The sequence below is a fragment of the Zootoca vivipara genome, chromosome 13 (assembly GCF_965207765.1).
Source record: "Zootoca vivipara chromosome 13, rZooViv2.hap1.1, whole genome shotgun sequence".
NCBI lineage: Eukaryota > Metazoa > Chordata > Lepidosauria > Squamata > Lacertidae > Zootoca > Zootoca vivipara.
In genome coordinates this window covers 51,656,718-51,681,546 of record NC_142596.1, presented here as the reverse complement: position 1 = coordinate 51,681,546, position 24,829 = coordinate 51,656,718, and the positions used below count along the sequence as shown (strand labels likewise).

The 24,829-nt window shown below is 43.0% G+C and overlaps 1 protein-coding gene across 4 annotated transcripts in view; it reads right to left on the bottom strand.

Moving 5' to 3' along the window:
* SDK1 (sidekick cell adhesion molecule 1) overlaps positions 1-24,829 on the bottom strand; it is a 574,710-nt gene that overhangs the window by 201,632 nt on the left and 348,249 nt on the right. For all 4 annotated transcript variants that reach the window (XM_035130977.3, XM_035130978.3, XM_035130979.3 and 1 more), the window contains exons 8-13: positions 23,884-23,967; positions 14,508-14,702; positions 10,135-10,251; positions 9,836-10,003; positions 7,281-7,383; positions 5,200-5,376 (exon numbers count right to left, since the gene is read on the bottom strand). In XM_035130977.3, coding sequence (XP_034986868.2) covers positions 5,200-5,376; positions 7,281-7,383; positions 9,836-10,003; positions 10,135-10,251; positions 14,508-14,702; positions 23,884-23,967 — 844 coding nt within the window. The remainder of the gene's footprint in view (positions 1-5,199; positions 5,377-7,280; positions 7,384-9,835; positions 10,004-10,134; positions 10,252-14,507; positions 14,703-23,883; positions 23,968-24,829) is intronic.

The following is a 24,829-nucleotide window of genomic DNA, read 5'->3' as shown; positions in this document are numbered from 1 at the left end:
CCCATGAATTTGTCTAATCCTATTTTAAAGCCACCCCAATTGGCGGTGATCGCTGCTCCTTTGGGAGTGAGCTCTGCAGTTTAAATCTGTGCTGCATGAAGAAGCCCTATCTTTTATCTGCCCTGAATCTTCCAGCTATCAGTTTCATTGGATGTCTACGAGTTCGTGTATTATGAGAGAAGGAGAAAAACAGCAGAATTCATTTCTGGAATCTGCTGCCACAAAATGTGGTGATGTTCACTAGCTAGGAAAGCTTTAGAAGAGGATTGGACAAATTCATGGACCAATGTTTACCGATCATAGTGATGATGAAACCTCCAGGTTGAAAGGCCTATGCCATTAGAGACCAGTTGCTGAGGAGCAACATCTGGCTTTCATGCCTTGCTTGTGAGCTTTTAGAAGCCATCTAGCTGGCTACTCTAGGAAACAAGAAAGACCATTTGCTTGACCCAGCCCAATCCTTCTTCGTGTCCTTAAACAGTTCCTCATCCTTTTGCAACATGGTGTGAAGAATCACCCAAACACATGTGTGTGCTAAAACCATTTGCAAAATGCACACACACCAGTTTTACTTCAGCACTTGTCTAAACCATCAAAAAGCAGTACCCAAACAACCCTAGAGATGAGTCTGTTAGTGACAGTCTCCTGGGATTCTGGCAAAGTCCCCATTTGCCTTCCTAAATAAACATGAGAGGACTGTTTCACTGCTGTGGTGAGGAAAAAAGGTAAGGTATTCAAAAAAATGATACATGGCAGACACAAATACCCTAATGTTTGAGAAACAGTTTGTGACTGCCAGAGGATGGCTGAAGAAATTTACTCAACAAACACCCACAGAGTATCTTACAAAATTAGCTAAAAGCAAGCTATTTGCTAAGGGAAATAAACTAGGCATGTTTTTGGAAAGATTTCTCAGGGAAAAAAGAGCCCAACGGCAGGTAATTAGAGAGACTGTGACTGAAGAGAGGATTACCAAGAAGGCGAAGGAGATTAAGCAAGCCTCCTTGTCAATTTGAAAAAGAAGAAGAGAAAAAGCTTTCCTTCCTGGTCACAAAAGACTGTCTAAGCCAAATCTGCCATGAAGTTTGACTTGCAGTAAGTGGTTCAGCAGTAGGATGTTTTAAAAGGGACAGGCGCCCTCGGCCCTTCAAGTCTCCTTTGTGCAGAGGCACCAGAGGCCACAGGACCATTTGGCTCAGCCTTGCCTGCACTGACCTGCAACAGTGCCTCTCCTGTGTCACAGGCAGCGGCCCTTCGCAGCCTTATCTGGAGCTGCCAGAAGCTGAACCTGGGACTTGCAGCAGGCAACCCTTTCTCTAGCACAGGAAGCCAGAGGCACAGCAAGCCCAGGTGGTACCCGGTGCGGAATTATTATTTTTTCTCACCCCCTCTCCCCCCACACACATTGACAGCTCGGGTTAGGCTTGGGAGTCGCAGGCAGGCGCCAAATGTCACCCCTCAGCGATGAAATCTGGGGTGGTCCGCCCCCCTTCCTACTCCTCTGCGCCCCCCACCCACGCAAATCCCAAGTACCCCGAGCTGTCATGGGAAGGGCTCCCATCCGTCCCCCTCCCTCCCTCCCTGGCTCACTGTAAAGCGGCAAAGCGGGAGCCAGGGAGGGAGGGAGGCTGGGAGGGGGGGCCCCGGCTCGCCGTAAGCAGCTCCTGCCGGTGGCGGAGGAATCCCACCACTTTCCTATAGTGCTCCAGTGGCACCAGTAGTAAATCGCTATGTACAGAGCATGTGCGGTGTCGCTACGCGCAGCACATGTGTGCGACACCGCGCATGAGTTGTACGTAGCAGTTTGCCGCTGGCACCGCCTGAGTGCTGTTCGGATGGCGCTGGGATCCTCTGCTCGCGGCTGCAGCCACAAACGGAGGATCCTCCACATGCGGCTGCTGTGGCGTGATGGCTGTTCATGCTGCGTCCTTGTCAACCCCCCAGAAATGGCACCCGGGGCGCACCGCCCCCGCCCCTCCCTCGCGATGCCACTGCAGGAAGCAGCTTTATATGGAATGTTATCTATTTCATAAAATGTATATACCATTTGATTGTAAAAGCAAAGAATCACTTCAAAACAAAAAGATGATTTTAAGAAAAACCAGTGATAAGCTAAAGACAGATCAAAACACATGCAAACAGTCTGTATACCTGGGTAGGTTTACCTAAACAAAAATGTTTATTAGCAGGTGCCAAAGGGAGTACAGTGGAGGCACCTGTTTGATGTCAAGAGGCAGGGAGTTCCAAAGCATGGGAGAAGGATTTCTGACAGATGTGGAATAGGTGTTTTGCGACTCTTGTAACAGGGCCAGTTCTGCAGATTGAAGTGGTTGAGTGAGTCTATTTGGGTAAGGTGATCTTCCAGGTAAACCTGTCCTGAGTCATTAAGGGCTTTATACACTAATAGTGACACCTTGAACCTGGTTTGGTAGCAGATTAGCAACTAGAGCAGCTCTCTTAGCAGAGGCGTTATATGCTGGCAAGCACTCACTCCTGCCGACAATTGTGCCACAGCAGTGTTCTGCACTAACTGAAGATTTAGGATCAAACGCAAAGGAATGCACACCCAGAGTGCATTTCAGGATCATACTATTCCCCCCCCCCCAGGATCATACTATTGATCCATCTGCACTGACTGCTCTCAGTTACAGGCAAGGAACTTTCCAAATGTCACCTTCAGACTCTGGGGATTGAACTTGATGCCTTCTGCATGCCAAGCACATGCTCTTAACACTGGGTTCAACCCCTCCATAGATGTTCATTCTGTATTAGCACTTAAAATATCTCATAATTTTTCCTCACAGTTTTGTGTCAGTACCGATTTGAGAGAAACTTGAACGTACTCGGGAGAAGACATTTCAATTTCACTTGCATGACACTAAATTTGCCTATGGATCTGACCCAAAGAAAAATTGAGGATCTCGTCACTTCGAACCCGTGTTCCATATAGGGACATGCATTGCATTTGATGGGGAAAGAGATTTGTGCATGTATTTTTGTTTGTGTATACATGTGTGTGTTTCCCCCCAGTGCAGGTACATTATGAAATAGGAGTAATTTTTCTCTCTTGGATAACAGCCCACCAGAAAAGCCGGAAATTACTAAAAGAAAAGAAAAAACCACCCTTCTCTATTGTGTGGAAAAGATAATCTGCTTTCTGCCTGACTTCTTTCCGATTGTTCTCACTTAGATGAAGCATGCAAAATAAAAAGTACAAATGGGAAGAGGCAGTCAGTGCAATTTAAGGAATATATGGAGATGGAAACCAAACAAGATGGTTTTTTAACAGGGTGTCATTTGGAGTTTCGTTACTATACATCTGTGAGAATCACTATTATTAACTCTCACTTAATAATGGATACATTCAAACTGTGTTTAGTTTGCATTGCTTGCCTGATGCTGGCATCTAGTCTCCTCTTTCTGATGCTCCTATAAATTGCCCGTGATGATGATTCTGAGACAACATTTTTGGGGATGAATGACCATGGAATGAGTCCTGCCACTTGACTTGTTTCGCAGTTGAGAGGTTTGAGAAGAACAGCAACTATGGGAAAGGAAGTGGGCTATGGGAGAGAAAGGAAGACACCCCCCCCCCCGAGCCCTGACCGTGAATGTTTGGTGTCATTGGCAGGAATCTCAGCATAGAGACAAAACACATGCTTGGTTTGCAGAAGGTCCCAGGTTTAATTTCTGGTGTCTCCAGTTAAAATAATCACAGGTAGCAGGCTGGGAAAACCCCCAACTTTAGACCCTGGCTGGCCCCTGTCCAGAAGATGAAGATTACAAAGGATGGTAAGAGTTCGAGGGCCTGGAGAGGCCTTTCACAATTAAATGCTCTCAGCAGACATTGGCCTTTTGGCTTCAATGTCACAATTTTAAAGCCAGACCCATCCTTGCACCAAAGTCCCTAAAGAGGAACAAGAGACAACAAATTAAGTATGGGAGGTAGCAATCTGTTTGGAATTTTCTTCTCAGCCTTGGATTTCTACCAGCAGCATAAAATGCACTCCAGGAAAAGAACCAAAGGAGAGGATGTAAAAATGGATGGCTTCAGAACAGAATTCAATCTAGGCTTGGCACTGAAGAGGTGATGCTGTAATGAAACCAAGATGGATGTAACAAAATCTCAGAAATGAGCACGTTAGACAGGAGGGCTGAAGAAGCAGCCTCGGGCATCTTCTCCGGGAAAAGATTAGGTGCAAGCAGCTGGCAGAAACAGATGGCTTTCCAAAAAATATTAGTACACAGGTTTACTCTAAGCGTCAGTCATATTAGAATATCACCTTCTCTTGCTCAACAAGACTGACTGCCTCGCTCACATTGCACTTCCATCAGAGCTTAGGGATCAGTTCAGCCAAGAAAGAACAATCAGTGCAGGCCCTTTTCAATTCCATAGGTCTCAACAAAGCATTTCATCATTATTATTTTAAACCTGCTTATATGCTGCCTTGAAGAGTAAAAGCTCTCTCAAGGCGGCTTCCACAAAAATAAACAGTACAAAACAAGTGTAAAACAAAAATATGAATTACTCAGAAAGCAAAAAAAATAATGGGAAAACCAGGAAAATAATAAAAGCCAGAAAACAATAACCAAACGTCCAGCCCTGAATTAAAACAAACTCCCAAACCAAAAAGGAAGCAGAACATTATTATTTTTTAAGCCTTCAAGTAAAAGCCAGCAAGAATGGAGTGGGTGTTGGGTTTGGTTGTGGGTCAGATCTTTCCCAAAGGCCTGTGGTGATGCGACAGAACCTAGTAGGTAGAGTCCCAGAACTGTAGGGCTACTACGGGGAATGCTCTCTCTAAGGAAATCCCTGGTCAAATCCAGACCATGGTCAGGGACTCCAGGGCTTGAAGCTCATGACTGGCGCTTGGGACTCAGCCTAATGAATTACCTTGAACTGCATGTTCTAAGCAGGCTCATGAGAGGGAGTCTGGAAAACCACAGCAGTCATAAACTGCTTGGGCTGGCCCTCTTTGGGCTAGCCAGTTTCCCTGATCTGGGAACACCTTAAGTGTGGTGAATCAGATTCAAGCTTAAATACCACTGGAGACAATTGTACTAAAGTAAGGAATTGGCTGTGGTTCTTATAACAATTGAAAAGTCAAAGCAAAAGTTGCGGGGGAGTGGAGTAAAATAAGAGGGAGGTGCCAACCATTTGCAGTTTCATTCAAAGCTGCCTGCCCCTGGGATACTCACATCACTTCCAAGCGGGCCACCCTGGAATCATTTCCTCCAGAGGATGTGACTTCGCAAGTGTAGTCTCCAATGTCTCCGGACCATGTCTGGCTGATGGTAAGGGTGCCATCTTTCTCCATGGTGATTCGGGAGCTGCTAGATGGATTTATGACAACGTTGTCCTTCTTCCAAACATACCTGATTGTCACAGTATTTCAGACCGTTAAAGTCAGCTGTCTATTTCGTTAAAAATGATGAAATATCAAGTGCTGAAATTATATGGTAAAAACAGAGCTAAATAACTATGTAGAACAGAGATGCTCACTCACAACCTTCACCAAGGGCTCATTTGGATGCAGGGAATGTCTGACATCCTGCAAGACTAATAAAATGTACGGTACTTCAAGGTGAAGGGTGCAATCCTACTCCTTAGAAATCAATGGCAAATTTCCCATTTATTCTTTTTTAAACAAAGCAGGTTTGAAGTGATGGTTGCCAGCCTGACCCAGGCTGTACTTGGTTTGTTTTCGAATCACAGAAAAGCAAGGGGGCAATGGCATACCATACCCCGGCTGGATGTGTGTGTTGTTGTTGACCTGCAGACTTTACACAAATAAACAACTTTTGTGCTTGACTCCAAAATAGGCTTTCAGACCCTTCAGAAACTAGTCCTGAACCTTCTCTTGGCTTCACACCCAGAACCTGTCAGGTATCAGATATTTTATATTTCAAGAGTTGGAAAACCTACTTAGAGCTCATGTTTTACTTCATTTAAAAAATACATTTTACCATAGATGACAATAAGAGGTTTACACAATGCAAATAGATGTACTACTAACGGGGGCCTCTCCACCGCTGACCTGTCACTGCTCTTTTTCTCCTTTCTACGTTTCTTAGACTGAGTCTATGTCATAGGAAAGGCGATTATCTGCCTTCTTCCCACGTACCCCTCTTGCCTTTGCCCCTGCATACTTGGGCCCAATTTTCTGTGGATTGGGGTCAGAGTTTACAGGTGGGTGGGTGGGCAGGCAAAATGTATAACCAAGGGCTACAGCAGCTTCCTCCTGCATATATTTGAATTTAAATTGCAGAACCCAAAACAGAACAACAACAGTGAATTTGAAGGATATTAGTAGTGGTTACTTTAGCATACAAATCACAAAATATACCCTGGCCTGCCATACAAGGGTGTTGTAAGGAATACAGAGGAATTGTATGTAAGAATCTTTGATGCTTGAAATACACTATACAAATGCTAATTATACTTAGCTTTAAACCTTCCTGATTTTTTATTCATGATCCATTTAATACTTTTCTCCCACAAGTGATTTCAATGTTATGATTAATAGAATAGAGCTATTCTAAACCATCTATAGCAGAGCTCATAGTCATAATCCTACCAGCCCTTAACGGGGGGAGTGGGGGTGGCGACAGCAAAGAAAGCTTCTAAAATACCATCCTCTGCTTAATGCAAGACTAGATGTCTTTCCTTTCTCTTTTACACAAATGCCGTTGTTTAACATTTTCTAAAGGGAACTGTGGCATCCTTCATTGGCCTTTCCCCTTTTCATTTGCCTGTCTTTCATTTATGTACATGCTCATCCTGTCAAAGGAGCAGAGAGGGAATTCCTCTAACTCCTTGCTTGTAGAATCTGGCAGTTTAGAGAGATATTGTACTTTCTGCGAGGCTGATCTGGCGCTTTGTTCAAGAGCAGAAGGGATGCTTTCAGGAATTTTCAAGACTCTCTCTGCAAACGTTCCTACAATCCCCTCAAATCACTTTGGGTTTCATTCTCATTAAGTATCAGCTTCTGACAAGTCAGTTTTATTGATATTGTATTAACCTTGACAGTAAATCATGAGTAGTTGTATTGAAGTCATGAAGTGGAACGCAGTTCATTGTAAATAATATATAAGGTTGAAGTGGAGAAATAAAAAGGACTTGACATGAATAATAGCTCAACCTGCAACCTCAGAGGATGCCATCACTGGGAATACCAGCACAAAACCAGGTGCCTGGAAAGAGCTCGCCAAACAGGGTGACCACGTTTTGTAAAATTAAGTTCAAATATACAGCAGAAGCAACTGCAGACACCACCAACCTGATTGAAATTCTTGGGTCATGAGCAGCCTCGCAGTGCAGCATCGCGGTGGTTCCCTTAATAACAGTGCTGTCCTCAGGAGGGCGAACGATAAGAGTGCGATCTGAAAAGAACACGACCCACAGTTCAGGTAAAATTGCCAACTTCCATCTTGGCTTGGGTGTTTGGCCTCTGAAGGCAGCGAGCCAGGTCATTTGTCATTCCTGACAAGAAAATTTCTGCTCCTCCATCCCCCTGCCTCTAGCAAATATGTGAAAGTGCAAAGTTCTCCACAGCCAGTGTTTACTGGAAAAGTTTAATGGAGTATCACACCCCCTTCCCATCTTTAATTTCCCCCGGGAATCCAATTCCAGGGGCCCAGCAATATTAGAAAAAGAGACCTAGAGTAAATTTCACGGCAGAGTGTTTGTCATGTGTTAGGGCAAGTAGCCACCTCTTAAGCATGATTAAGGAGCCAGCCTCCCACCTTGCTGTAGACTGACTCTCCTACTCACAGCATAACCACAGTTTAGGGAAATTGTCACAGTGATTTCTAATCATGGTAAATGCAAACCACAGTTCCCAAGTAAGTGGAGTCCGAAACAACAGCTCAAAGTGAGTTTCAGATCTTGGGTTAAGAAGAACTAGCTGCATTTATGATGTTAATGATGAAAATATTTCCTTCAATTGCAATTGCAGCAGGAGAGATAATTCAGTCCAGGGAGAGGAAAGAGTGGGTAGAAAGCAGGTATGACCAAGGCTAGCTCCTGGTGTCTTAACTACCTTCAGGAGAGAAGCACTGTATACTTACACAGGCCCTTAATGTGTGGTTTTTTTTAACTTTGAATAGCAAAATGTCCCTGGAAATTATCTCTTGGAGTTACAGAGTTTCATATCCCACCCCCTCCCCAAATAAATCCAGGTCTACAATATTGGTGGGGTGAAGAGAGGACAACTGGGAGGAAGTTTCAGAGGGGAAATGACTGACAGGGGAAGCATCTTTTCTCCTATGCAAACTGTATCTCTTGAGGATGCTTTGCAAGAGAGAAGTGCAACATGTGGTTCGTGGAACATCAGCTGAGCTCAAAGTTGAAAAGCTAGCTGGACCACTTCAAAGCTGGTTGAAGATATGAGGAGAAAGACAGGAAGAATCAGATCAAGTGGCTCCAAAGTCACAAACTTTTCCATAATATTCTACACACATAAGAGAATATCAAGAAGGATACTGACAAGCTGGAACGTGTCCAGAAGAGGGCAACCAAAATGGTCAAAGGCCTGGAAACAATGCCTTATGAGGAACGGCTTAGGGAGCTGGGCATGTTTAGCCTGGAGAAGAGAAGGTTAAGGGGTGACATGATAGCCATGTTCAAATATATGAAAGGATGTCATATGGAGGAGGGAGAAAGGTTGTTTTCTGCTGCTCCAGAAAAGTGGACTTGGAGCAATGGATTCAAACCACAAGAAAGAAGATTCCACCTAAACATTAGGAAGAACTTCCTGACAGTAAGAGCTGTTTGGCAGTGGAATTTGCTACCAAGGAGTGTGGTGGAGTCTCCTTCTTTGGAGGTCTTTAAGCAGAGGCTTGACAGGCATATGTCAAGAATGCTTTGATGGTGTTTCCTGCTTGGCAGGGGGTTGGACTGGATGGCCCTTGTGGTCTCTTCCAACTCTATGATTCTATGATTCTAAGAGATGACATTTACCCAAATGTTGTTAAATCCCCGTCATTCAAATATGCCCAGGAAATGGAGGTCACTGCAGCGAGTAATTAAGGCACAAAAAGTTCTCCTTAATGCCTCAACATATAAAGGGAAAGGCCGCAGATCACATCAGCTGAATCCAGGTGCAAGAAAGGAAGATAAATGGAAAATGGGAGCAAAGTCCCATTTTCCAGAAGCAATAATACACCATAATGCCAGAAGAGATTTCTGTACAAGGAACAAGAGTCAAACGGTAAGTGTGAACATCAGACACCATTAAGCACCATGTCTGAGAGTGCTGGATTTTTCTGTTCTACCCCTTGGGTTATATAACAGTTTCGTTCTCATTGCTGTGCATACAGTGTGTGATGCAATTAAATCAAATTTAAAAGGTTTAAGCAGGACATTAAAATGAACTGGCAGCCTGCGCATTCTATACAGCGTAGCCTGTTCAGAAGGGAACTTACAATGGAGATTATTAGCTTCTCCTACAACCACATGCCACATTGTGATGTGTGTATCAGTTGCACGTTATCAGGGCGATAAAATGAGAATGTACAGGTGGCAGCCATGCCTCGTAGTGCATGAATTACTGAAATAATCTGCAGATATCTCCAGCTGTGTACATTAGGATGGCTTTGGTGAAACTTAATGTCTATTTTGAAATGCAAAGATGTCAAATGAACACTCTCCCTTGTAGATCCCTCTAAATCAGCTCTAAAATCCACAAACATAATTTCTATTAAATTATTCACCCCCTCCCTTCCACACATACACACCATGAAATGGAAATGTTGTAATTGGTTTCCTGAGGGCACAATGAGAACTGATTAAGCCTTGATTAATATGAAACTCTAAAACAAACATGGTCCTTACTCCACACGGTGAGAGCAGCGGAAGCATTTAGGAATCCTTCAGAGTTGACTGCACAGCAGGTATAGTCACCAGCATCGCCAGCAAAGACTGGGGCTATCTGAAGCCCTCCAGATTCGAGGAGGAGGAACCTGGGGATCTGAATGGAGCCGCTGGCCAAAACCTGGTTGCCTGAAAAACACCATGTGAGAACAGCTTCAATTCTCTGATTTGCAGTGCATGAAAAAGCTAATGCTATGCTAATTCCTCTTGGTGAGCAGCAGCAATTAGAGAGATTTCCCAACAGAATAATAAGGCTTTACCTCTTTTCCATGCAATAGCAGGCTTTGGTGCTCCTGAGACATCACATCTTAAAACTGCTGTCATCCCTTCGGTAACGGTGGTGTCTGTCGGCAGTCGTGAAAACGTTGGTGCAATATCTGGAATAAAATTTTGTTTGTTCCTAAGGATCAGTTCCTTGAAAGATCTCTCAACTACTTGTGGACTTTTGTAGCCGTATTTATCAGACTAGTAATGGGAATGACGACAATAACATGAAAACTTTTTCAGAAGAGACAGTAGCTTTTCATTATTCACCTCCTAGGAATTCCCCAACTGTGGGCTGTTGGATAAATGAAAAATGAATTCCAAGCAGTTTCCATACAAGTGGAAGCAAAAGGACTTTGTGGTAAAGTAAAAAGAAGAAAAAAAGGAAAAGCTGGGGGGGGGGAGATAGATAAATTGAAATAAACAAAATTATTTGCTTTCAACCCCATTACATAAGACGAAAAGCTTATTGAGCCTGAAATGAGTTTGCAGAGCTAAATGTAAGCCAAAAAAAGGTCTCCATTTGATTTTTATCTGTCCTCCTCCCCATTTCCTCATTCCTCATTCTTTCTATCTCCAATGCAAGATCAAACAGCCCCTGCCCATTATCTTTTGCCCAGAAAAGATATCAGCCCTTATGTGAGTACCATATGTGTTCAGAGGTAAACCTAGCAAAGATGTAACGACTTAGCTCAGTGCCAATCATCAAGGCAAGGAGATGCTGCAGCCAAGCATCCGTCCATCATGCCTAAATCGAACTCCAGCTGAGAATCTCTCCGCATTCCCCCACCAAACCATCTTTTGTGAAGCGGAGGTCACCAGAGCAGGCAACCACCAGGCATTCATCCATTTTGGCAGTGACCAAGTTCACATTTTCCACGCACAACAGAATCATCATTCTAGATGCTGCCACTTGTCAGTCAGGCTGTGGAATTGACCTCCTGACCTCATTTCCTTATCACCTTCAACGTATTCTAGAACAGCCTTCCCCAGCTTGGTACCCTACAGATGTTTGGGGCCATGGCACCCATCACAGCATAGATGAAGACTGGGGGGGGGGGGGGACGGGACACTGATGGGAGTACAGCTGTTGTAGTTGAAAGCACCTGGGGCCACCAGATTTGGCAATGCCATTACAGAAGTGAAGGTGGCTTCATTTAACATCAGCTACAAAAGCACAGGCTTGCGTTTGTTCAGGTTGCATATGGGTGGGGCAAATATGGAACTGTGCATTCAAGTGGCACCAAAAGGAGTAGGGCCATTGTCAGTCGGCAGAGCATCTGCTTCCCAAGCAGAAGGTCCCAGGCTCAATCTCCAGCATTTGCAAGATAGACCAAGGGTCTGACTTGGTATAAGGCAGCTTCCTGGGAGTAAGAAGGTGGACACTTGATAGTATTTTTGTTGTTGTTTGTGAAAACAAAACAAAAAATGGCAGAGACTTAGAAGGGAGAAGTGTAAGGAGGGTTAAAAAGGGAACATATGATAACAAGGGGGAAAGACTATTAGAATACTGCAAGCCATCCCTATCCTTTAAGAGAGGGGAGGTTATGTATGGGAATGAATTAATGAATAAACAACTAAAAATAGCTTCTCTCTGGCATGACTTCAGGATTACTGTGCTGGCATATGTTCTTCTAAATCCACTTATGAAACGTTGCAAAGGCTGCATAACTGTAATACTGCTCTGCCTTAACGTGGGAAGACTACCACATCATTCCCACAATAAATGGCCCTTAACTATGCAAAAGTGTGAATAACGCATATGTTGCTGTATCTCAATGATCACTACAGTGCCCTCTAGATGATGACTTGTATTACCTCTGACCATTGACCAGGCCATCAGAGGCTGATGGAACTGGAGTTCAAAAACTCCCAGAGGGTGCCACATTATCCAGGGACACGCAGCAGGGAAAGATTATTTGTGCGTCTGATCTAATACTGTGGCCACAGTCCTTAAATTGCTACTTTAAGATTATTATTCTGAATCAAAGAATTGAAATATTGTACCCTGTGATGGCCTGCTATTAATATGAAAAAGGGCTGCATGAAATGTTCCTTTATGTTTAAGCTTTTAAAAACAAGAATAATACCAGTCCCACGGTCCATATCCCCAGTCATGTGAGCCCAAGTCGCAGGAAACCCCTGTGGGGGAGATGGCGGGAGGACGCAAGCCCCACACTGCTATTTTGAGCCTGCAGGCGGCTGAGTCACCTCGTCACTCCCAGGGGAGACATGTGGCTCAGACTCACTGCAGGCCATATGGTAAGTGCCGCCCCCTGTGGTGTGGCGCCCTGTGCCACCCCCCCCCAGCTATGCCTCTGCTAAACAGTGGTCCAAATCTGAACAGGAAATCATGTTATTTACTAAATGGAGCATTGTTTACTTTACACCAATCCTCCTGGATACTGAGCCCTCTGAATGTTTTGGATCAGGGCTGCCATCATTTCTGACCATTGGCTGTGCTGCCTCACGGGGCTGATGGGAGATGGAGCTAACATCTCCAGGCAGAGGGCCTTCTCGGTGGTAGTGCCCCCCCTGTGGAACGCCCTCCCATCAGATGTCAATGAAATAAACAACTATCTGACTTTTAGAAGACATCTGAAGGCTGTTTAGGGAAGTTCTTAATGTTTGATGTTTTATTGTGCTTTTAATTCTGTTAGGAGCCGCCCAGAGTGGCTGTATGTATAAATTATTATTATTATTATTATTATTATTATTATTATTATTATTATTATTTATACATAAGTAATTTATACATAATTTATACATTATTATTATTATTAAAAACATGCATCAAGAGACCCAAAGAATAGTTGTTGTTTTAAAACTTGGGGTCTCCCAGTTTAAAGACAGAGGAGAACCACAGCTTCTAAGGGCAGTCATTGTGAGTGACGGAATCTGTGGGAGGTTTCACTGCTTAAAAATGAAGGGTTCCTTGCTGGAGGTTGCACATAGTGGGGTGGGAGAGGTGAAAATAATGCCAATATGTTTCACCTCTGACAACCAATGTGCCCCTTTGGTTTTGTATAGCAGATGAGTCTGGAAAGCCAAGAACATGAATTATTATTATTATTATTATTATTATTATTATTATTATTATTATTATTTAAAAATCCTTCCAGTAGCACCTTAGAGACCAACTAAGTTTGTCATTGGAATGAGCTTTTCATGCACACGAAAGCTTAGTTGGTCTCTAAGATGCTACTGGAAGGAATTTTTTTATTTTGTTTCGACTACGCCAGACCAACACGGCTACCTACCTGTAACTATTATTACCCCTGAATGGGGTAACTGTGCCCCTGAAGGACCAGGTGCGCAGCCTGGGAGTCATTTTGTACTCACAGCTGTGCATGGAGGCACAGGTTAATTCTGTGTCCAGGGCGGCTGTCTACCAGCTCCATCTTGTACGCAGGCTGAGACCCTACCTGCCCGCGGACTGTCTCACCAGAGTGGTGCATGCTCTAGTTATCTCTCGCTTGGACTACTGCAATGCGCTCTATGTGGGGCTACCTTTGAATGTGACCCAGAAACTGCAATAAATCCAGAACGCGGCAGCTAGACTAGTGACTGGGAGTGGCTGCTGGGACCACATAACACCGGTCCTGAGAGATCTACACTGGCTCCCAGTACGTTTCTGAGCACAATTCAAAGTGTTGGTACTGACCTTTAAAGCCCTAAACGGCCTCGGTCCTGTATACCTGAAGGAGCGTCTCCATCCCCATCATTTAGCACGGACACTGAGATCCAGCACCGAGGGCCTTCTGGTGATTCCCTCATTGCGAGAAGTGAGGTTACAGGGAACCAGACAGAGGGCCTTCTCGGTAGTGGCACCCGCCCTGTGGAATGCCCTCCCAGCAGATGTCAAGGCAATAAGCAGCTATTTTACTTTTAGAAGACAACTGAAGGCGGCCCTGTTTAGGGAAGTTTTTTAATGTTTGATGCTGTACTGTTTTTAATATTCGGTTGGAAGCCGCCCAGAGTGGCTGGGGAAACCCAGCCAGATGGGCGGGGTATAAATAATATATTATTATTATTATTATTATTATTATTATTATTAATCTGCAAAAGGTACTATGCTGGAGCAGGCTGCCCTAGGATGTGTTGTAGTTCCACCAGGAGGCCTGGAGAAAGCCTTAGGGTGGAATAAAACATAATTGTTCAATCAATGTAAGCATTTTCTGCTTGCTCAAGGAAAGGATCTTCTCCTTCCTCCCCCAGGCACTGTTCTGGGGGTTCCCCTGTGAGCTTGACCTCCTTTTCTTTTCTTTTTACTCTGTACCACTGGGCTGCCCTAGAAAGATTAATGCCTTGTGCCCCAGAAACCTTCCTCTAACTCCCCTGCCCAACCCCCACGTAGGTCCAAACGTACTAGTCACAGCCAGGAAGGTGCGACTTTGCATCTCTCCAGCATCATTCCTTGCAAAGCACTGGTAGATTCCAGAATCATCAGGCTGCAGTCCCTGGATCTGAAGACTCCCATTGAGCAAAACCTTGTAACGGGGATTCAGCAGTTTGTGGATGGGGACAGCATCCTTGTACCAGACCAGAACAGGAAGTGGAACACCTGAAATGTAGTGGAAAGAGAGAGATATCTTCATGTGTGCCCAGGCACAAAGCATTGCCGCCTGCTAATTGCCCATTTCCCATGACAGAGTTTTATACAAATACACTATTCAGAAAGCAACTGCTACGAAGCATGCATTATCCTGTCAAAAGAGGGGAAATACAACTGAAAAACACAAAGACAAATCCTTAACTACCCATAATGATTTATGCCATGGCGACTGTGTGCCTTCATTTGCTGTAATCAAATTGCTTGCCATTTTTTTTATAATCTCAGATGAAATGATTCAGTTTGGGAAATAGGTTAATTGTGTCATCAAATGAGCCTTGAAAAGGTCAAAAGGCAGACAAGGCAGTGAATTGGTAAGACTTAAGCAGGAATCTTATGCATCCTTTCTAGGAAGTATATTCTATTGCACTCGATGAGAAAAAGGTATTTAGGAAGGGAGTGTTTTGGAGCATTCAAAGCACTTTCAAATACATTATTTCAACAATCCCCATGTTGCATAAACCGAGGCTGAGATTAGCAACCCAATGAGTGACAAAATCCCTTCACTGAAGTTGATGCCACAGCCCAAAGGCTCACAAAAAGGCCACTCTCAAAGACCCTGGACCACCCATGCGTGGCACAAGACATGGGATTCTGAGCAATGAAGATTTGCAGAGGGAAAGGGACGATCATGGTGTTCACCATTCTCATGTTGTTACTCCTGTCCAGTTGTGAGGCAAAGCCCTGTGAGCAAAGCTTCTCAGCAGGCCAGGGAAACTCTATCTCACCTCACTAGCCAAGGATAATAAGTGCTCACCAAGGAAGAGGCAACAAAGCAAGGTTTGGGAGGATAAGGTATGCCTATGGTGTTAAGCAGGGGCAAACCTAGGCTTTATTTGACCTGGGTCAATGACCCAGTTGAGCACATATACCCCACACAGACATTTCATATATACACACACAGGCTGGGAACCCCAATGGTGCTCCATTGGAGGCTACTCCCTGGGCAAAAAACCTGGCTACCCCCCCCCCCCAAGCTACGGCTCTGTGTTAAGTCATGGAGCTTGAGCACTATATTCAAAGATATATAAAGGAAATCTAATTGCTTCAATAGAGGAATTAGGACTTCAACATGGCTTCTATCGGATGAGAAATGGAGAATATGGGTCCAAGAGGTTTTGGCATGGGTCCAAGAGGTTTTGCCCTTGGCCTGCTCCTGTCGAAGGGAAAACTCGCTCTTTAGTGATAGATCAAACAAATGACAATCTGGAGGAAACTCGAATTGATGTTTTGTCCAACTGAACACTACAGAGGGAACCCAGCAGGTCAACAGAAACTGGGGGTAAGCCTCTACCCAGAGTGGATTCCCCAATTCATATACATTTGCAGTGTCTGCATTGGTTTCTACAACCACAGCAGACACTGCAAGCTTCAATAGTTTGACCTCACCCCCAATGACATATTCCTCCATTACCTCCTGAGTCAGACAGATTGCTATGAGAATGTTGATCTCTGTGCATAAAAATCTGACTTCACAGAGATCTCTGAATGAGGACAAACACATTTTATTACCTAGGATTCTAAATGTTTCTAACAGCAAGCCTTCAAAGCATGTTGAAAGTACATATCGCTTGATCTAGTGTGCATGTTTAGTAAGACAATAAAGATATAGCAATTTAAAAAATTCAAGGCATAATCCACCGAAAATACTTTTATGTAACAAAATATAATAACAAAAACCCACTCTTTTTAATATACTCATTTTTCTGAGGAGAATGAAATATACATAATTCATCAAGAAAGGGGGGAAGGGAAGTTGACTGGTCATGAAATTATATTTCTGTACAAGGATGTAATCAGTTCTTGAAATCACATTTGAAACTTCCATTTTGCTTGAATAATAAAGCTATTTATAGCCTACAGGAATCATCTTTTGTGTGCAATGTGTGTGGTTTGACACAAAATAGATGCAGTGTACCACTGTGAAACAAACACAATTTTAATTTCAAACCAAAGGCCCATTTACAGAATTTGTGTACAGTCTGATTGTCAGAATTCTCAGTGAAATGTAATTCATCTCATCAAATCCCCTGGGCCAATGATCACTGATGATACAAAAATGGAATCATACTCAGAATGGAGGAGACAAGAAATACTTTGACGCTTAAGTAACAATATTTCCATTTCCATTTCCAGCACGGCTACCTACCTGCAACTAGTATTTCCATTATATTTTATAGAAAACGCAATAGAATGAAATTTGGCATTGGGCATTATTCCCCGTAACAGCATAATGGGCTAACATTTTGAATCCTGACAGGAATATCAATATTCTCTGCTCACTGAAGCTTAGGTTGTCTTCTCCAATTAAGCCACAGATCAGCTCCCAACTCCACTGCACTTAAAGGAATATAGAGAAGTCAATCTATATATTTTCCTTCTGATATTTCAGGAGGCCTTAAAAGATCCTAGTGATTTCGCTGGGTAAGTCACACCATCAGAACTAGAGAGAAGGTGCTTTTCAAAGATCTTTTTTTGGAAAGACAGACACCAGGGAAGGAGTCCATTAGTTAGACCAGGTGTGCAACAGACGAGGGGCGTCTGAAATGATGAGGGGCACATCAGAGCGCGGCAGGAACTTGCAAACGGATCTGCCAGGGGAGGCAGCTACAGTCAAGAGCCACACTGAGCTTCAAAATGACTGTGCTGGCTTTTTTAAAAAAAGAAAGAAAGAAAAAAAGAAAAAGAACTGATTTTCTTTTAAAAAGAAATTATGTGTCCCTTATCATGGCTAACCAGGATAGAAGGAAAATATATTCTTTAGGAATTTAAGGATTTATATATATTTGTTTATTTGGTAATCTTTGTTTCTTCTGTATCTTATTTGGAATGTATAATTTTTACCATGTAAGAAAATCAATGAAAAGCATACTAAAGAAAAAAAGATTGCAATCCAGAAAGAAAGAAAGAAAGAAAGAAAGAAAGAAAGAAAGAAAGAAAGAAAGAAAGAAAGAAAATATATACATGGAGAAATAAGACTTTTCCAAAGGTCCAGCTGAAGTCATGCATTTTTTAATGTATTTATCAGGGCTGCACCATATAAATACATTTAAAAAATGCATGACTTCAGCTGGACCTTTGGAAAAGTCTTATTTCTCCATGGTGCTGGAGGAGACTCTTGAGAATTCAAGAAGGATACTGATAAGCTGGAATGTGTCCAGAAGAGGGCAACCAAAATGGTCAAAGGCCTGGAAACGATGCCTTATGAGGAACGGCTTAGGGAGCTGGGTATGTTTAGCCTGGAGAAGAGAAGGTTAAGGGGTGATATGATAACCATGTTCAAATATATAAAAGGATGTCATATAAAGGAGGGAGAAAGGTTGTTTTCTGCTGCTCCAGAGAAGCGGACACGGAGCAACGGATTCAAACTACAAGAAAGAAAATTCCACCTAAACATTAGGAAGAACTTCCTGACAGTAAGAGCTGTTCGGCAGTGGAATTTGCTGCCAAGGAGTGTGGTGGAGTCTCCTTCTTTGGAGGTCTATAAGCAGAGTCTTGACAGCCATCTGTCAGGAATGCTTTGATGGTGTTTCCTGCTTGGCAGGGGGTTGGACTGGATGGCCCTTGTGGTCTCTTCCAACTCTATGATTCTAAGGGGATGACAGAGATGGTTGGACAAGATGGTTGGACAGTGTTCTCGAAGCTACGAACATGAGTTTGACCAAACTGCGGGAGGGAGTGCAAGACAGGAGTGCCTGGCGTGCTATGGTCCATGGGGTCACGAAGAGTCGGACACGACTAAGCGACTAAACAACAACAACATCAGGGCTGCAAGTTTAGCATTACCAATCTGATAGTTCATATACTGTAAGAACATTTTGTTTATCTAAAAATTTGCCCCCAACTAATCTGTCAGCAGATTTTGTTTTTTATAAAAAATATTTAATGATGCTGGGAAGAGCCATGTGTGCAGAAGGGGCCAGGTTAGACCCCTGGCATCTCCTGACAAAGGCTGGGGGAAAGTCCTGCCCCTCTGCGAGTCAAGGGAGGTAATGCTGAGCTTTATGAACCAAAGGTCTGACTCTGTAGCAGGTAAGGGTGCTCTTCTTCCTTCACAGGCAAATTTGTGCAGTTTTAATTTGAACTCCACCGATTGCTGTCAGCATATAATCCAATTAGTGTGTGATATATATATATATATATATATATATATATGGAAAATATATTATGTTTTAAATGCTTGCAACTTGAATAGCCTCTGAAGAATAAAAAATGGAACTTTGTTCCCAAGGAAACTCCATTTACAATGAAGTAAAAAGCTGTCTTTTGCAGGCTCTAATTTTATTTATAGTTAATCTATTTGTCTCGAGCAAATTTAATCTGTGTCTCCCACACTCACAGTGCACAAAGATGGAATAAATGGCTTTTGCACCAAAGAATCCCATAGGAGTTGTGACAAATTGAAACGTCCTGCCTGTTTATGGCCAGGGAATGGAGCAACTCCATGGCTGTGTCCCAGGGCTGTGATTCAAGCACTTGAGCTGGCACCCCCACACACACCCTTTTCATTTTATGTCCTCTCTCAGACATGGGGTCAGAAGTCAGCGGCCAGACAACTGCTAACTTTAGTAGTGGGAAACCTGGAAACGGAGCCCTCATCTGGACAGGGCGCAGAAGAGGTGAGGATGGAAGAAACCACTCTGTTTGTTGAGTGAGTTCGTGCTGGATTAAAGAGTACAGTTTAGTGAAAAGGCGAGTAAGAGGTGACATGGTAGAAAATTACAAAATTATTCATGGTAGAGAGAAAAGTTTTTCTCCTGTTAGAATATTGGAACTCGGGGACAGCCAATGAAGCTGAATGTTGGAAGATTTAGGACAGGTAAAAGAAAGTCCTTCTTCATGCAACACAGAGTTCAGCTATGGAACTCGCTTCCACAGGAGGTAGCCATGGCCGTCAACTTGGAAGGCTTTAAAAGAGGACTGGACAAATTCATGGAGGAGAGGGCTCTTGAGGGCTACTTGCCACAATGGCGATGCTCGGCCTCCATAGTTGGAGGCAGAAACGTTTCTGAATACCAGTTGCTGGAAACCACAAGAGGGGAGAGAGCTTTCGTGCTCAGATCCTGCTTGCACGTTTCCCACTGGGGCATCGGGTTGGCCGCTGCGAGAAAAGGATGAGGGACTAGATGGGCCACTGGCCTGATCCAGCAGAATTCTTATGTTCTTATGACTGGTATGCAGGGACAGATTTAGGTTTGATGAGGCCCTAAGCTACTGAATGTAATTGGGGCCCTTTATATATCCAGCTGTCCTTTGCCAACAAAAAAATTGCCACAGTTTTTTGTGTTGAATATATGTTATATGATAATTTATGGACCTAATAGGTATCTAAAGCCATTTGCACATGCAGAATGTAGGCACCCTATATATAGAAATGAGCAAACCAGTGATATTTTAGGGAGCAAGCTAGCATGCAGGGCCCATGACTTACATCACAGAAGCCTAAACAACTGTTGCTGTATGTCGGTTTTATTTGCTTTTTAATCTTATATTTTGGAAATGTAAATCCAGTGGGTTTTTTTCCTTTAACTTTTTTGGGGGCCCCCAAGAGAGTGGTGCCCTAAGCTATAGCTTGTTTACCTTATATGTAAATCCGGCACTGCTGGTATATCTCAGCAATGTGCCCTGCCCATACGTACTCCTCCTGCTTTTGCAGGGCAAAAAATATCTCCATTTCACAAGGCATTCTTCAAATGGACCCCAACTTGTGGGTTTGGACTAATGACTGGCCAGTTGAAAACACCACCAGCACATCCCCTGCTTTTTAAGGGACAAGTCTTTCTACTATTTTTTATATCTGTGTTAGGCTTTTTTCTCTCTCCCATTTAGTTTTAAGTTGTTAAATTAAGTTAGTTTGCTTATATTTTTATACAATGTTGTATGTGTTGATTTTTACATACTGACAATATGAATATTGGTAATTGTTCTCCTGGTTTTTCTCTCCATTGCTGTTGTTAATTTGATTTGTTGTAAACTGCTTTGGGTACAATCATGTAGGAAAGCAGCATATGAATAAAACATTGATGTTTTAAAAGATCATAAACAGCAAAGACCATAAAATAAAGTATCAGTAGCAAATATGAAATGAACATCATCAATAAGACATCAAGAATTAGGTGCTATATTTTGCAAAAGTATGAAGCCAACCAGCACATTATGGTCAATAAATGTTGCCTTGAGTGAGGAGAATAGAAAATTCTCTCTGCCTTTAACTTTCTTTGAGTCTGTCCATTTGTGTACTCTTTCAGGATGAATCTAATAAGAGTTCTTTAAAGTTCTCCTATTTTGGTTTTGAAGTACTAGGTCCCAGCAGGATACACACCAGGATCTAGATAAAATTGGTTAGAAAGTAGGGCTGCTAATACCTCACATGAGACTTTTGAGAGCTGCTGTCAATCAAGTTTGACACACTAGGTCAGGTGTACATAGGAATCAGCACAAGGAAACTTCTCATACATTTACAACTTGATTTCCCTGTCTATGGGGCCAATACAGATGAGGCAGGTGGAGAGGGAGGCAATAGCTCAGCTTCAGACTGATTAATATACCAGGAAAGGAAATGGACTGTTGTTTGTTTGTTTGTTTGTTTGTTTGCTTGTTTGGCAGGGGTAGAATATCTAAGCTATACACCCAACTGCAAACTGCCTTAACATGCTATACAAATTTTATATAAATAAGTGAATAAAATAAAAGGTAGTGTGTGAAGAGGCACAAAGGTTTCCAAGGACAGGTGGGTTCTCAGTGGCAGGGTCAATTCTCTCTGGATTTGGTTCCTGGTCTAATCAGTAGATTACACTTAAGTATTTTTTTAAAAATTCAAGGTTTCTGCATGTGCTGAAGAGGGAAGTGAGGGGCAGATGGAAATTGTCAAACTGGGAAGATAATCCATCTAGGAGAAAGAAAACTAAGATCCCAAACGTCTGCTGCCTTGTAGAATATCTTTGGAAGAAAAAAAGTCTAAGGAGTAAACCCCACACAAATTTGGAGTCCCTAAGTGAGAGCTGGACCATAAAGAAGGCTGATTGCTGAAGAATTGATGCTTTTGAATTATGGTGCTGAAGGAGACTCTTGAGAGTCCCATGGACTGCAAGAAGATCAAACCTATCCATTCTTAAGGAAATCAGCCCTGAGTGCTCCCTGGAAGGACAGATCGTGAAGCTGAGGCTCCAATACTTTGGCCACCTCATGAGAAGAGAAGAATCCTTGGAAAAGACCCTGATGTTGGGAAAGATTGAGGGTGCTAAGAGAAGGGAACGACAGAGGGCGAGATGGTTGGACAGTGTTCTCGAAGCTATGAACATAAGTTTGACCAAACTGCGGGAGGCAGTGGAAGACAGGAGTGCCTGGCGTGCTATGGTCCATGGGGTCACGAAGAGTCAGACACGACTAAACGACTAAACAACAACAAAGAGGGTTGGATGGCGCCTTCTAGCAACTCCTGCAGTCAAGCTGGTGCTAAATATATTGCTCTGCTTTCTTTGGGCCACACCAGTGAAGCCAAGAGGGGAGTCTTGTCATCTGGGCAGGACCTTCATACACACCACGCAGACTTGTACCCCAAGGCAGTTTGACTTCACTCCCAGAGGCAAACTCCATTGTCCCTTGAGGCAGACGGATGGCCAACAACCTGCTTCTATGGAACAACTGTTGATCTCTTTAGGTGGAATTATAAACATTTTAAAGGTTTTAGTGGCATTTGAACACCTAATTAAAATTTGAATGAAAGACGGCTGCCACAGAAGTGTAATTTCACTTGAATGTTTCCGCAGCCGACGTTTTCTCTCTCTTTATTGGGATAGCTTTTTATTGGGTTTTATAAGCAAGGATCATAGAAATAATAAATGATACAAATAAATAGTCCTAGTCATCTCATGTCATAGCATGATAAATTTGCAGTAATATCAACAACATATGGTTCATTATTAGTTCTTGGTTCGTGAATTGGTTTAAACAAAAACAATGGGGAAACAGGATAGAACAGTTAAAAGATAGCATTCAACATCACAGAGTTAAATGTCTTATCAGGAGCCCTTGTGGTTGTGCTTAGATTAGTATTTCCCCTCTTATGTTAACAATGAAACAATATAAAGTGTTGATATATTGATGAAAGTAGGAGGGGTTCAAAGAGAAAACAGTAATTTAGGTTTGAAGTTTAATTTAAATCAAATAAATTGAGCCAAATGTTGAGGGGGGGGGGGTTGCTCATTTTTTGAAATAATGACATATCTCATGAAATTCAACCACACTGGTGTAATGCCATCTTCTTATCCGTCCGTGTGTCAATCATAGTTTATTTGTTATTTGTCAAGGAGGGCTTGTCCAGTTAAGGATGCCAAGAAATACCTGTCACTTTGCCCACCTGGGGATCGTCCCTTCCTGGGTCACCATTAAGGAGGCATCAATTTGCTGCATTGATGCGCAAGGCGCTGCCAGTGTGTGGCCTGTCGGCCAGTAAGTTTGCACCTCATTCCCTTCGCATTGGGGCAGCCACCACCGCTGCGCATTGGGGCCTGTCTGTTGACAGGATTAAGGATCTGGGCCTCTGGAAGTCTGACGCATACAGGGGTTATGTGCGGAAGCGGCGCTGAGGTGCAGTTATTAATATTGTTCTGTTAATTCCTAGGTCTGCCCACCCTGCACATCTGGATAGTCGGGCACAGCATTGTCCACTGGGCCAGCAGGAGGGCGGCGGAGTCTGGATTCGGATGCAGGCTCGGGCTTTACAGCTGACATTTTCCTCCTATTGTAAAAGCTCCATCATTTTAAGAAACAAGGAGCTTTAACTATTGCAATTATTGATTGTTTCTCGGCAACTCAGCTTATGGGTCCCTAAGCCACTGTTTCACTTACATTAATTCACTCAGCTCAGGACGCTAATTCTTTTTACCTGACCACATTTGTTGAATGCATCCTGCCAGGCACTGAAGCCCAAACAAAAAGCAGATGGGGCAATTTGCCCAGCAGACAAGCATGATTCATCTTTTCAGTTCATGTTCCTCAGGTGCAGCCTGCTTCTTATCATGGAAAATTGAAAGTTTACTAAAGAGGCTCAAAGGTAAACAAGGAAACATAAAAACTTTATTTTAAAAAAAGGTAAACAAGGAAACAAATGTGACCACTTGTCCCTACTTACCCATTGCCTGGCACTGGATATACACAGTCTTCTCCACTTCTGCCAAAATTCGGCTTTTCGGCTCAGTAGTAAAATAGGGTGACTCTAAAGAAAGATAAACCAGAATAGTGTAAGAAAATATATTCATTTAGCTTGAACACTTGACCTAACCCAGAATTCATCATGTGCTCAGGTTCAAACCCAAAATCTCAAGAGTGAAGAGGGATTCCATTAATTTCAATGGAGGGACTCAAATGCCATGATTTGTCACATGTGCACTCAAGACCTTTCACTCGGATGAATGGAAAAGCTCTTACAGGGCAGAAGCTGATGTGCTTCTAAACCCAAGCTTCCTCTGGATTGAGAGGAATGTATTTAATACAGTGTTACAAATGGCCTAGTTTGACTTCTATTTTGGGTTTATGGTTTCTTTTAAGTGATAGCCTCATAAAACAACCTCAACAATTATATGTGATGATGAATATGAATTTCAAAGAGCACTGAGAAACTGCCAATTTATATTTAGGGTTTTACACCACAAATTAACATCAGAGCAGGGGCTGCTTTTCATTTTACAGGCGTGAATCAGAGAATATTTTAATTCTCAGTTTAGACAAGCCATCCCGGGAGGTCCATAAAGGGTTTTATTTACAGCAACACATTTTACATAAGGACTTGCTTCAATATCTAATACACCACCCCATGTAGCTTGAGACATAAAGAACCACAACATGAGGATAAATCTATATCAGGAGGTTCAATAAAAATTGTAACAAGGTAGCTCAAGAAGCAATGCCTCAATATGTGAAGATTTTGGGTATCACATGACAGGACAGATCCTCAAACAAAGATGTACTCTCCCAAGCCCACACTCTTCCAGCATGTTCACACTCCTGTCTCAGTGACATCTACACTGGTTTGGTCATGTCCACAGAATGGAAAATGGCAGGATCCCCAAGGATGTGCT